A 13,494-nucleotide genomic window follows, 5' to 3' on the forward strand; every position below is an offset into this window, starting at 1 on the left:
CTTCAGGCCTGCAAGTGACAAGTGCTATTTAGAAGCACTTTATAAGAGGGTGTTTGCTCATTTACTAGGAACTAATTGGGGTTTCACATATGAAGTACAGCACAAATCTCTAGAACTGAAGTCTAGCCTAACAAACTGAAATTTAAATTTGCTTTGGTACAACTTTTATATCCTGTGCTAGGTTTGTTTTTCCCTGTTTTTCCAGCAATGCTTGTTAGATTTTGGCCACATAGCTTATTAACCATGACTGAGTTTTAGTATGAATTCAGATTGCTTCTCTAGAAGAGAATCCTCGCTTTAACGTTGCAAAAGTTGGGGCCAAAAAGGCTGTAGAGGTGGTTGCATTCAGTTTCGGTCTTTGCACTCAATTGTTTTGTTTGTCTTTTGTGTCAAGGCAAACACTGCTTTAATGCTAAGCATGACTAACACCTGACTTGGTTACAGGGATTTTGTTGCAGCATGTGGTAGAGACCAGTTTGGTCTGTTGCTGAATCAATCCTGCAGTTTTCTTTAATGGGTAGGATTGTTTTTTGTGAAGTTCTAACTACAGGTGTGTCACTAATGAGCGTGTGACTTAATACATTAATTGAGCATAGCAAGAATCTGGTTATATTGTCTACTTTGCTGCTTTATTTGATAGTAGTTGTTAATGGATTCAATAATATCTGGTGTTTTTGCACAGGCAATAAGTAACAAGGACCAACACAGCATATCTTACACTTTGTCTCGGGCCCAGACAGTAGTAGTTGAATATACACATGACAGCAACACAGATATGTTCCAGGTATGTGAAATAAACAATGTACTTAAATGTATTCTCTGTGCTGTTTGTGTTGACATTCTCTCAACAGGCTTTCTCCCTTAGACCTGAAGATTTGCATATGTCACTTTCTGCACTTCACTCTGAAGAGGTGTTTGATTCTATTCATTCCAAAGGCCATCTCATGAATAAAACTATGTATCTATGCATCTCCTTTAGCTTCTCTGGTTAGAGGTGAAAGTTGTTTTTATGACTAATGCACACGATTGTGGTTCTGCCTTTGGTTGCTACTGTGCAAGTCACTTAACCTGTCTCTATTCCATTCTTGTAAAATGAAGAATAAAGTGCACAATATTCATAAATGTTCAAAGCCAAGCTACAAATGCTTATAAAGGAATTCAGAATCAATGAGTAGGAGGTGGGGTAGAAATGTAAAGTGAAATTAGAAAATAGCTTTTACCACAACTAGTATGATAAATAGTCACTGAGTCTTTAAATCTGAAGTGCTGGGAAGTGTTGAGAGAGGAGGCCCCATTCTGATGTGCTATCAGTTCAGAAGAACTTTGCTGCAGTTCCTGTATGTATAACAAGAACCGCACATGTTTGCAGCTGTGATGTACTCATATCTTACAATTGTTTCCTGTTTTTCTCAAAAGGAAGGGTTTTGTTTTGGGGGTTTTCTTAGTGTGAGTTGTTCATTCTGATACCTGGGCTGATCTAGCATTGATTTTTGTTGTTGTTGTTGCCAATTTATGACAAGAAAGTTTGCTGTCGCAGCGTTTAGTTGTGACGACATTGCAGGATCTAAGGTAGGAGGTGTTTGTGTATGGCTGAGGAAGTTGCTGTGCAGTTGCACATACCCTACAGCAGAGCAAAAGGGCTGTAACAAACTAGCCACAGCATAAGCTACTGTTTGAATCCTAAATGTTCTTTGTCCAGGCATGTTGTGGCTTGTATGCTGCCCAGAAATTGCCAGTGGCAATCCATATGTGCTGATGGGTTATTCTGCCTAAAAAGTAATAGAAAAATACATTCTGACAATGCAGTTTGTCTCAATGAAAGCTCTCCAGCCTTCATCACAAAGCACCTTGGGCTTAAGGTCTCCTGAATGAGTTGGCTTTAAACCTGCCTATGTGGACATTTAGGACAGGAATAAAACTTCCCGTTATGCTTTTAAAGGAAAATGGCAATATAAGCTAACTGGAAGAACAGTTGAACCTATGCAATTCTATTAAAATTGGTAGACTTGTATGGGACTGCAAAACTGACATCCTTCCATACAACCAGAAAAGAAGGCATAGCAACTCTGCAGCCTGCTAATTCTTAAATGTTATATGGGTGTTAGTTGTATATTATATTCCTGTTCTATGCATATTAATGTAAAACCCTCTGCCACAAACATTTGGTACCTGGTCTTCCTGGCAGATTAATCGCTTTCCAGCCCCACTGGAGCTGGAGAATCAGCAGACATGATCTGGGCAGTCTTTTCCTACATCTGTGCCTCCACCTGGTTTGGTTTTGTTCAGAATATTCTGGGCTTGCAAAGTGACTGAACACCACTTCTTCCATCTAACTAGCTGTTTTGGTACTGCTATGGCCAGGTCAGCTGACCTGAGTAACCTTTGTGATGAGAAGATTTCCAATGAAAAATTCCTTTGAATTTGACTTAATTACATTTTTTGATTTCTCCTTCCTTCAATTGACTGTACTTAGGCTTCACAATAGCTTTGGTCAGATGGAGGTAGAATAACTCATTCAGTTAAGCTTCAGACCCCCGAATTTAGACTGGGAGGGGAGGATGCTTCAAAATGGAATGTCATGTTTTTTGTTTTTTTTTTCTTGGTCACTTAAATGTTTGGGGTTTGAATGTTACTACACCCAAAGTCAAACTTCTAACACTGTGGTTTTTACTCCTTGCCAGATTGGTCGGTCAACAGAGAGTCCTATAGACTTTGTTGTGACAGATACAGTTCCTGGAAGTCAAAGTAATTCCGATACGCAGTCCGTGCAGAGCACTATATCAAGGTTTGCTTGCAGAATCATATGTGAGCGGAACCCTCCCTTTACAGCAAGAATATATGCTGCAGGATTTGACTCCTCAAAAAACATCTTTCTTGGGGTAAGAAAACACGTTCTTTTCCCAGGTCGATGCAGGTTCAGTCTTCAACTATTTTGTAACTCAACTTCAGACGAATCAAAATTTTCATTGATACCATTTCTCTTAGGAGAAAGCTGCAAAGTGGAAGACATCAGATGGGCAGATGGATGGACTAACCACAAATGGAGTTCTTGTTATGCATCCCCGTAATGGATTTACTGAAGACTCCAAGCCAGGGGTGTGGAGAGAGATATCTGTGTGTGGGAATGTGTTCAGCCTCCGTGAAACCAGATCAGCTCAGCAGAGGGGTAAAATGGTAAGAGCAGTAACCAATGTTTTATGCAGCATGTTTAAAATGGATACAGCCACAAGCTAGGTAGCTTGGGCCAAGACAGAAGTGCTTCATTCTATGCCTATACTGCCTGTGCAGTTAGTTGCACTGACTCTGTGTGTGTGTGTATGTGTGAGTCTTCATACGTGTTGCTTAACCTGAATAACTAGCAGAATTTGACTCTAAACTTAACTGCAAATCTAGACTGCTCTCCTACGTTGACTGAGTAGTCTAGTATGCTCTTCTGCAAGCTGTGACAGTCCTGTGCTTAAAGAGTATTTTCCTGACTCTCCTTCTTAAGCTTAGGCTTTTTCAGTTTTCCCATTTTTCCTGTTATTATAGAGTAATTAAGAATCTATAATAAAGAACAATTATAGTTTTATTGACACATGCCTTTATACCTGGTTATCCATCTCCACCTTGGTGTTCCGAGCTTTCTCCTTATTTTTAAAGCAGGGCGTATCCTCCTGGGAGAGATGACTGCACTTCTATGACTTGATCTCTTATTTAAATGTTAGTGTTGTATGTATTTTTGCTAAGTGATGCATTTAGGAATGCTGGTGGCTGCTTTTTTCTTTAGGGAGAGAAGGCTTAGGTGGGCACATGTACAGATGTATGTGAAGAAAACAGTTTAAAATATGATGGAGGACTAAACAAGACTGGCTTTGTGCCATTCTTCCTTGATGCAGTTCATATAGCATAGTTGGGAGTCCTCCTGGGAAGGAGTTGAAAGGAATAATAAAGGATAGATAGGAGCTTTTTGTGGCCTTAATTTTGTATGCACCTTGAGATAATTTTCTGTTTAAGAGGATTGTTTTGAAGAAAAAAATTAAAGGTGGGCAGGAGCTGACACTGGGTTTTATATAGGTATGTTGTATAGGACATTAAGCATCAGTAGATGCTTCATACTTTTTGTCTAGACCTTCCAGGCAGGTGTGTTTTTTTAATAAAAGTGTCTCATGTTACTCTTATAATATTAGGTGACCTCTTGCTATTTCTCTCCCTCCCTCTCTGTCCTTCAAAAGGTAGAGAACGAAACGAACCAACTCCAAGATGGCTCTTTAATTGACCTCTGTGGAGCAACCTTGCTGTGGCGCACTGCAGAAGGCCTGTCACGTACTCCTACTGTCAAACACCTGGAGGCACTAAGACAAGAAATAAATGCAGCAAGACCTCAGTGTCCTGTAGGATTTAATACTTTGGCATTTCCTAGCATGAAGAGAAAAGATGTTGTAGATGAGAAGCAACCATGGGTGTATCTGAACTGTGGCCATGTTCACGGTTATCACAACTGGGGAAACAAAGAAGAGAGAGACGGCAAGGATCGAGAGTGTCCCATGTGCCGCTCTGTTGGCCCCTATGTGCCTCTGTGGCTTGGATGTGAAGCAGGATTTTATGTGGATGCAGGACCTCCAACTCATGCATTCAGCCCATGCGGACATGTATGCTCAGAAAAGACAACTGCATACTGGTCCCAAATTCCTCTTCCTCATGGTACTCACACGTTTCATGCAGCCTGTCCATTCTGTGCGCATCAGCTGGCTGGTGAGCAAGGTTACATCAGACTCATTTTCCAAGGACCTCTTGACTAACACATGTGTTATCAAGGACTACAGTAAACTGATAAGCTAAGCGATTCTGATTTTTAAACTGTCTTTCTTATTCTCTGGGTTTTGTTGGTTTGCAGTAAGATGAAGAATTTTTGTTTTTGTTACAACAGCTAAATCCCTCTCTATCAAGAAAAGTTTGGAAATGGAAGAAATGGAAGGTGAAGGGGGAGAACTCTTGCTGCTTTAGTTATTCACTGTTTCTGAAGAGGTGAAGAAAGTGTTCTTGAGTGAAATTCAATGCCTTCAGTTTAATAGTTTTGAATTATATGCCCATGATGTTTGAAAGTTGTTTCATTCTTTTTGTATATGGAAGGTAAATAATTCAAAGAACATTAGTTTACAGCTTGGATGCAAACATTGTAAAATATAACATGTATATTAACTCTTTTCTATTTATCTTTATTATTGAAAATATCTAGAGCATTTAGAGTAGCATGGTCATAGTGTGTTACATTCAGCAATTGGATGTGTAGAGTAGTTCTGGATGGAGATGGATATGAGACAGAAATGGTAGAAAAATCTTTTTTAATCTGAAATACTGAGTTCTTAGAATAGCTAAAATGCTTTTTAAAGTTAATGCAAGTTATGTTGGCATAAAGATGTGCTTTAACCATGTGAAAGGTAGCTAAGAAGGACTTCTTAAAATGTCTTTTTGGTAGGACTGTAAGATCTGGTTGTGAGAAAATATTTACCAGACTCTTAGAATATGCAACTTAGTCTAGATTAAGGATTTTTTCTCCCTTCATGCTAACATATGTTTTCATTTAACATTAGTAACATTTGTGAGGGGTTTTTCATTCTTCAGCATTGGCAAACCTGAAAGATAAGGCTCCTTTTTTTTTTTCCTTGCTGTTTGGGGGGAGAGAAGGTGCATGTGTAGGGAGCAGGGACCAGCTTGAGAAGCAGCCAGAAAGGGGACTTGTCTGTTGGGTGTTCTGCATTTAGTGTGGCCCATTGCAGCCTGGAAGGCTCGGGCACATGGGTAACCGGCGTCATACGCTCGCCTGTCTGCCTTAAGGAGCCAGGGACACATACTCACTTAGGCCCCAGACAGAACCTGGTTGAAGCCTGGCACTTAATGGGTGTTTGCCTGTGTCCTAGCATCACCGTGTTACTTGGCACAACCAGCAGTCTGTTAGAGAAGAGCTTGAGCTGGGACCGAGTAGAACTTGTAGACCTTAGTTTGAGAAGCCTGCATAAAGACCATCCACGCTGTGGTGGGCTCTAGCAGGTCTTGCTCAGCACCACAGAAATGTTCCCCTTTCTGTACCCTTCCTTTCCCTTCTGTATCCACCAGAAAAGGCCAGTGCACTACATCCAGCTTTGCTGTTAAGCCACCATGCTTCATGGCAAATACACAACCTGATCTTTCCAGGATTGAGTTGAACATTTTTTTAGCCCGCTTCATACTTTTTTTCCAAATATGTACTGTATAATTGACAGTAGTAAATTTCTGTACTTTATAGCATAACTTTAATTTTTTTCAAAGCTGTTTTCTTGGTTTAGAGACCTGTGTTGCTTAGATGTCATGAATTATTTACTTTGACTCTCAATTGTTTCTCCATTAAAAAAAATTATATATATTGTTTGGTTCACTCAGGAAATGCATGTGTCAGGAAACCTGTATTATAAGTTCAGTTAGCTGTCATGTACAAGTAACTGCTGTTACTCCCTTTTCATAGAAATATAACTGATTTTGACATTTTCCATATTATATGCAGTAAGTAATGAAACTTATGCAGCAAGAAACCCCTGTATTGTAGTTGTTCTAATCATTTAATTCAGACTCTATTATACTGTAGTTTAATTTTTATTTGCAAATTAATTTATTCAAATTACGTGAGTAAACACTTTTCAAAAATAGAAGTTCTGGGATTGTTGCTTTGTTGCTGTTGTTTTCAAGAGATCGGAAATCTGACTGGAGATGACACTTCTGCTGTCACTGAAGGTGTCTGGTTTGTGTGTAGATAAAGGTAACAAGTAATTGTAAAGAGTTCGCATGTCACCCTGGTTCTAGATTGGAATAGCTCCTTTCAGATATGGCTTGTTAATTTGTCTTATACTTAACCCTACATTAAGGTAAGATTCTTGTTCAGAAGAGATCGTTAACTGATTTCCTCCCTGGGAAAGCTTCAAAGAATGAAATGCAAGTGTCATTAGCTTAAAGTTTTGGCTTATAAAAGTTAAAGAGAGCTCTTGATTTCATATTCCACAAAGTCAGAACGGTATTTCTTCTCTGGTCCTGATCTTCTTGACCATGGGGATATGAAAAATCAGAAAAGGAAATGATGAAAGCCACACAGCAATATTTGTAATACAAAGAGGAATTGTGGAAACGGTCTGAGACCTGTGCTGGAGTAAGCACAGAAAGCAATGTACTTGCCCTGTACTGGGGGCATAGCTGAACTCAGGAGTGGAGTTGGGCACACAGACATCCAGCTGTAGAGGGGAAGGAGCAGAGGGGCTCGTGCGCAGCACTGGAGTGTCTCCAAGCTTCTGCCCCTTCTGATGATAGTTTATGCTTCCCTGATGCTCCATCCTTCCCCCCATTCCCTACCCCAAAAGAAAGCCTCACTACAGAAGAAGGTGTAGTCTCAGCAGACTCAGCTGTTTCTCGGGGTAGTATTATGTTCAGGTAACTTTCACAGAGCCCTATACTTTGCTATATACTGTGGCTGCCTGTTGCATGCTTTTCTTGATCCAAGATGGGCTTGCTAATCCTGTTTTTAAGTGGACATTGGAGAGCCTGAGCCACTGGAAATCCCCCTATCAAAGGCAGGAGGATAGCAGCTGTTCAGTAGATTGAGGAACACCACCTGTAAAACACACAAACTTAACAAAAAGCAGCAACTTTGGTTTCCTTTTCGAGTTCCCTAGGCTTCTGTTTGTCAATAAACAATTCAAACGGAGGGTCTCGTGCTCTGTAACATATAAATGTCAAATGACGAGAAAAATGATCTCTCTTACTTAAGCAACTGACTAAAGCCTGAAGGCCTTTGATTCTGAACACAACAAATTTGGAGCTGGGGAAGTGCATTTGTTAGCAAGAGGTGGAGTCTTGCTGGCCTTAAGATGATTATGAATTCCACTTACAGTGTTTAGCCTAAATCAGTCCCTTGTACCTGCAATAACAGACACAAATGAGATCTGTGGCCTTAACCTGCTTGTAAAGGCTTGTTCAAATGGGAAGAGGCATTGATGATGCAAGTGGCAAATGGCATGTGACTGTTCCCTGGGAGATGGCTGCAGGTATGTGGAATTGCTGCAGAAATCCATGTGGAAGTGAGGCAAACATAGGCTGCTTTCTAGCCTTGGTTTTGTGAAGATCAGCAGAAATGCAGTGTCCTTTAGCCAGGCTACATAACATAGAGACAACTGAAAATCAAGTAGCTTTTTGCGATCAACTTGTGCATCATTGTTGTGTTCTGCACAGTTCTGTGTGATGTTTTTATGCAGTTTATTTAATGAGCTAATTTGCCTTTCAGCTGTAGGAAATTGCATGGATTTAATATTGGTAAAAGGCAGCAGTTTGGCACGGCAGCTAGCTAATGAAGCCCTTTGGTTTCCAGAGCAGAAGCAGGGTGGCTGTTGGTGTGCTGACTGGCAGGAGGTCAGGAGCATTTTGACGGGGAGGGTGTTGGGGACTTACCCGCAGCCTTGCCAGGGAAGCTCAGCCTCTGCGGAGCGCTCCTTCCCTCTGCTGACTCAGCCATCGGTGAGTGCGCGTGTGCTGGCGCTCCGAGACGTGTGAATCTTGGCCCAGCCATGGAGGCTGCGGAAGAGAGTTTTTAAATCCTATCTCTGCTAGACTTGTTATACTTGTGGGAATGACGCCTGTCTCCTGGCAGGTTTGATGGCATGACCCTTGTGAAGTAACCCAGGCAGTCCTGTGTTTGAGGTGCTCTGCAAATCCCATAGTGACTCTGCTCTTGCTTATTTTGTCTTTCTGAAGAGATGCTTTCCAGGTCCAATTGTAAAAATGTGTAGAGTGTTCTGCAATATAAAGCTACTGTGGTGCCTGCAGTTACCTGCCTGCACGGTGTTTTCTGAATTGGGTTAAGCCTGGCTGCTGCTGATTTAGGGCTGATTCCTGTTCCTAGTCTTGCCTTCCTTTTCTGTAAAAACACTAGCAAAGCTGGTCTGTTTTTAATCATAGTAATAGGCTTTAACACAAAGGCTGTGATCTTCCTGGAAATGCAGCTTCTGAGGATTTTCTGTGGGTACAGGAGAGGAGATGCCTGCACAACTGTGCATCCTGGGAAGAAGTGTGGCGAAGGACCTGTCAAGCTGTGATGGTTAACACCAGTGCTGCCATGGCCTGTGCCCAAGGGAGGAGCGAGCAGGCCTGCTTCTGGGGTGCCAGCTGCAGCTCAGCACTGGGTGTGTTTGCAGTGCCACACTGACCTTGCATGGGGTATGCTACCCTGTGGTGACGAACCTCAGCTGCGAGCCGGGGAGGGGGAAACACCTGGGCATGCTGTTGCACTGGAAATGAGGGGGTGCTTCTGCTGGCTGTTCGTCTGGCTCTGTCGCCTCCCTTAAAGAAAAGGGGCAGCAGCTTCATGGAGCTGTAGGAAGTGAGTGTGTTCCCCCACGATACCTGTTAGCGACCTCCGGGGCCTGCAGGTGTGCTGGATGGCTGCGGGGAAGCCCCAGGGCCCAGGCTGGACATCAGCGTGTGGCTCTGCAGCAGTGTTAGTCATTGTCCGCAGCACCTAAACCTTCACTTTCCTGCCTCCATCCCTCCAGGGGCAGCTGCTGCTCCCTTTTTTCCGCCTCGGCCCCTCTTCGGCCCTTGGCAGCCACCGTCCTGCCACGGCAAGCAGGCAACTTTGCAGGAAAAGCCGGTCGCTGGCTTTTGTCTTTTTGTCTTGCCCAGTGCTGGCTTGTGTGGGATCGCAGGAGGCATCTGATGAGGCTGCAGCACCTGAGAATGAGCTCGGGGGCGGATGAGTAACTAGAGGCAAAGTGCCAGCTCCAGCAGTGAGGAGCTCCCTGTCTGCTCCCTGGCTCCAGCCCTCCCCCGGGATCTCTGTCCATCACGGCCCTGTCACACACAGCAGCAGGGAAACAGCCGTGGGGCTGGCGGGGGAGGAAATGTGGGGCAAATACAGATGCTGGAAGCAGTATGAGAGTGATCCAGTGGAGGAGAGTGCTTGGAAACCACGGCCGGCGTTAAAAAGCGAAGTGAGAATGGGAACAGAAGCCGGTTGGGTCAGAGGAAAGCAGGGAAATGGGCTTTGCCGCCTGTCAGCTGGAAAAGCAGCTGGCGTGGCGCTTCCTGCAGTGCTGCTGCTCCCGAGTAGCTGTGCCAGCTGTGCCGGCCGCGGGGTGCGTGCCGCCGCTGCGGCATGCTTTGTCGCACGTGGGTGCAGCACTGCTGCCCGGGGCAGCTGAACGGCAGAGCTGGGAGAGCTGGCGCTGTCGTCCTCTGGGTCTTGCCTCATGTATTACGGCGTTCAAATCCAGAGTAACCGCTCTTAGGTAGAGCGAGGTCCACCCAGCCCGCTGTTTGGTTTCCAGCAGTGAATGTAAGCATGCACTTGGGAGAAGCAAGAATGGGGCAAGAGTAAATTATTAGTCTGCTGATTTCCTTCCTCTGCCATGTCTGCATGTATAATAACCAGCTCCGAACTGAGATCGCGAGGGAGAGCTGCTGTCTCAGATATATGGCAGCAGTGGAGTCCTTCAGAGTTACACCTTTAATTCATGCTGGGGTCACCTGTTTTTATGAGACCTTTCCACTAGGATGACACAAAAGACATCCCCTTCCAAGCGAAGCATTTGCATGTGATGTTCTCCTAAGGAGTCCCCGGGTGTTGTGCTGGCACGCGTGGCATGGGAAAGGTAGGTGGGAAGTGCTATTTCACGTACTTGGACAGGAGGCAGAAGTGCAGAGCATGGTTAAATCACTTGGGGAATAGCTTCCTCATGGATATTCTTCACTAACAACACCCAAGATCCCATCTTGTCTGCGTGTCTTATTTAAAGTGTCTTTATCCTTGCGCTTGTCTCTGCTTTGTCTGAAAAAAAAATAAGCCAGTTTCACTTTTCTCCGTGCTTCTTTCATTTGACAGTTTCTCAGCCATGTTCACTGTGATTTTTAAGTGTTTCCATTGACATGTATTTTAATGCAGAGAAACATGCTAGCTGGACTTAAGCTTCTCAAAACTTTATTTTTGTTTGCTTTTGCATGCGCCATTTATGCTTCAAGCCGAGCAGGGTTTCTCTTCAGTCTCTCCTGGATAATGTAAGCTGGAAAGAGCAAGGTAGGACAAATTGCTCTCCTGTGCTCCTGGGGAACAGCCACGTGAAGGATCAGCCTTGCCTGGGTACATAAACCTAGCGTTTCACCTCTGGGCTGAGGTGATCTGTTTCTCTCTCCAGATCTTGCTCAAAAGCCACCAAGTCTCAGCACCTCCCACGCCTCAGTGCTGTGAGAGCTTTAAAATAACTTCTTTATATACCACCCTACAAATGAATTTTACTGGTGCTGTTCCACTGGGTTGGTTTAGGACCAGAATCGACACAAAGCCTGTAGTGCTTCCATTCTCTCTTCTCTTCAGAATAACATTTTTTAGCTGATCTGAGAAGACTTTTTTTTTAAAAAAAATAAAAAATAAAAGGAAAGAAAAAGCATGCACCAGTATTCTAAACTTGCTTAGATGCAAGGCTAAAAACTGCAATTTGCTGTCATGCGCTGTAGAAGAGGAATCGAGTCAACTCATCCTTTCCAAAAAAGCATGCTTTTTTTTTTCTGTTGTGTGGGAGGAGGGAGAATTAGCTATTCAGTGGAGCGAGGACAATTAAAAGCAAACGCAGCTTCCAGCAATGCCATCATCTGTTCTGCTAGCCCTGGGGAATGGGGAGAAAACTTGATTTTTCAGCTGGCCTGTCTCTGTCCCGTGCTTCCCACCAGCTCCGCGGCTGGCACGGGGCTCGGTGGGATGGAGAAGCAGCCGTGCCTGCTTCAGCGGGGGATGGCCCAGGTTTCCCTGAGCAAGCCAATTTCACCAAAACCATGAAATACCATCTTGTGGGACACAGGAAAAACAGATTCAGGGCAGCTTTCTGGAGAGGGAGGGTTACCCATCCCCGAGACCTCAGCTCCGCTGTCACCCCGGGTGTTTTCACGGCGTTGCTCGGCACGTGTCACTCTATATCGCTTGGAAATCTCACCCCGCCTGGGAAGCAGGAGGTGTGTGAGCGCGTTGGGCGGCGATGAGTCAGGGCGCGTGTCGCACTCCTGGGCGGCTGCCGAGCTGGCAGAGCGGCCGCCTGAGCAGCCGCAAGCGCCGCGGCAAAAGGCACCGAACGGGGATGGTGCTAGCCCTAAAAAACCAACCAACAAAACACCGCAGCCCCTGCATCCTTAAAACAACGCTGCCAAATGCACAGTGTTTATACAGGGGAGTGTTTTTCATGCCGTAGAGGCTTGGGATTAGTGCTCCTCGTGACAGTGTGAATATATTTATAGAGCGTGCACGTCTGCATTTTGTTATATTTTTATCTTTTTAGGCTACTGGTTAATAAAGCCAGGCTGTATTTACGTTCATGCCATGAAAGTATGTTGAATACTATCATGCAAGTGGCTCAGGCAATGCTGGCTCCAAACATCTTCCAGGGGGTGGTTTAGGAATTGGTTCAAATTATAGGCGTTTCAAGGTAGGATGCCAGAGATGGCCCCTCCAGGACACTTGTGTAAAGCCTGTTCCTCCAGGAAGGAAGAGCAGCTATGGAAGACTCCAATCCTGGAGGTGTTTAACCCAGGACCCTACTTCCTCCATGCTCCTTTGATTTTTTGGTACTCCAAAAAATGGTAATGCACACAGCATGTTTGCTGTAGAAGCTGTTTCTGAATGACTTTGCTGTCCTTGCTCCGGTTTGCCAGAGCTGGTCCTTCCACGGTGCATAGGCACTGTCAGCAATCACCTCCGCAGCAGAGCTGCTGGCTGGGCACCTCTGAACCCTGCAATGTGGGCTTGATGGATCACGTGCCCTGCTAGAAGCTTTCAGTCATCTTGTCACCCTGTACTGAGTCAAATGTCTTGCGAAACTCAATTAGAACTGCCATTTTTCAGCCAGCCTTGTTATCTCAGAAAAGGAAAGCAGGTTTCTCACAAGGGAGTTTCTCCTCTTTGGAAAAAACCCATGTTGATTGGCAGTATGTTGCTGTCCTTCATCACATGAAGCTCAGATCAGCTTTCCTGTTACTTTGCCCAGTATGGATGCTAGATGAGCTACTCCACAATGATAATTCTGACTCTCCTTTGAGTACTGGCTTTTATGATATCGGGAATTTCCCTGCAACCTCAAGGGAAGGGGAGAAAAAAAATGGTTTCCAGATCTTATCAGCCAACTGTTAGATTTTAAATGCAAGTTTCTTTGCATCAGCTGATTTAAAAATACATTGTTCAGAAGGTAATCGTGGATCCTCCACAGCATTAGTCTGCCCTGTGGCAGGGTCAGCTCTACCCATACTCTGCTTGCAAGCATTCATCTACCTCATCCTTTCAAACTCTGCAACAATGGATGCTCTCCAACCTCTCCAGGCCATCTGTTCCTCTGTTCAACCACCCTTGGAGTACAACATTGCTCTTCGTCTTGAACCTGGATCTTCAGGAGAGATTTAGCACTTGAGTACTTGGTTCCTCCCCAGATGATGTGAAGGCAGTAGCTTTTTTTTCCTCCCTCT

At 44.3% G+C, this 13,494-nt stretch overlaps 1 protein-coding gene across 2 annotated transcripts in view; it reads left to right on the forward strand.

Moving 5' to 3' along the window:
* Window positions 1-6,629, forward strand: part of PELI1 (pellino E3 ubiquitin protein ligase 1) — a 46,092-nt gene extending 39,463 nt beyond the window's left edge. For both annotated transcript variants that reach the window (XM_062571432.1, XM_062571431.1), the window contains 4 exons: window positions 683-784; window positions 2,682-2,879; window positions 2,986-3,174; window positions 4,215-6,629. In XM_062571432.1, the coding sequence (XP_062427416.1) occupies window positions 683-784; window positions 2,682-2,879; window positions 2,986-3,174; window positions 4,215-4,781 (1,056 nt within the window). In that variant the 3' untranslated portion in view covers window positions 4,782-6,629. The remainder of the gene's footprint in view (window positions 1-682; window positions 785-2,681; window positions 2,880-2,985; window positions 3,175-4,214) is intronic.
* Window positions 6,630-13,494: the final 6,865 nt, after the last annotated feature.

This window comes from Rhea pennata, chromosome 3 (genome assembly GCF_028389875.1).
Source record: "Rhea pennata isolate bPtePen1 chromosome 3, bPtePen1.pri, whole genome shotgun sequence".
Taxonomy (NCBI): Eukaryota; Metazoa; Chordata; class Aves; order Rheiformes; family Rheidae; genus Rhea; species Rhea pennata.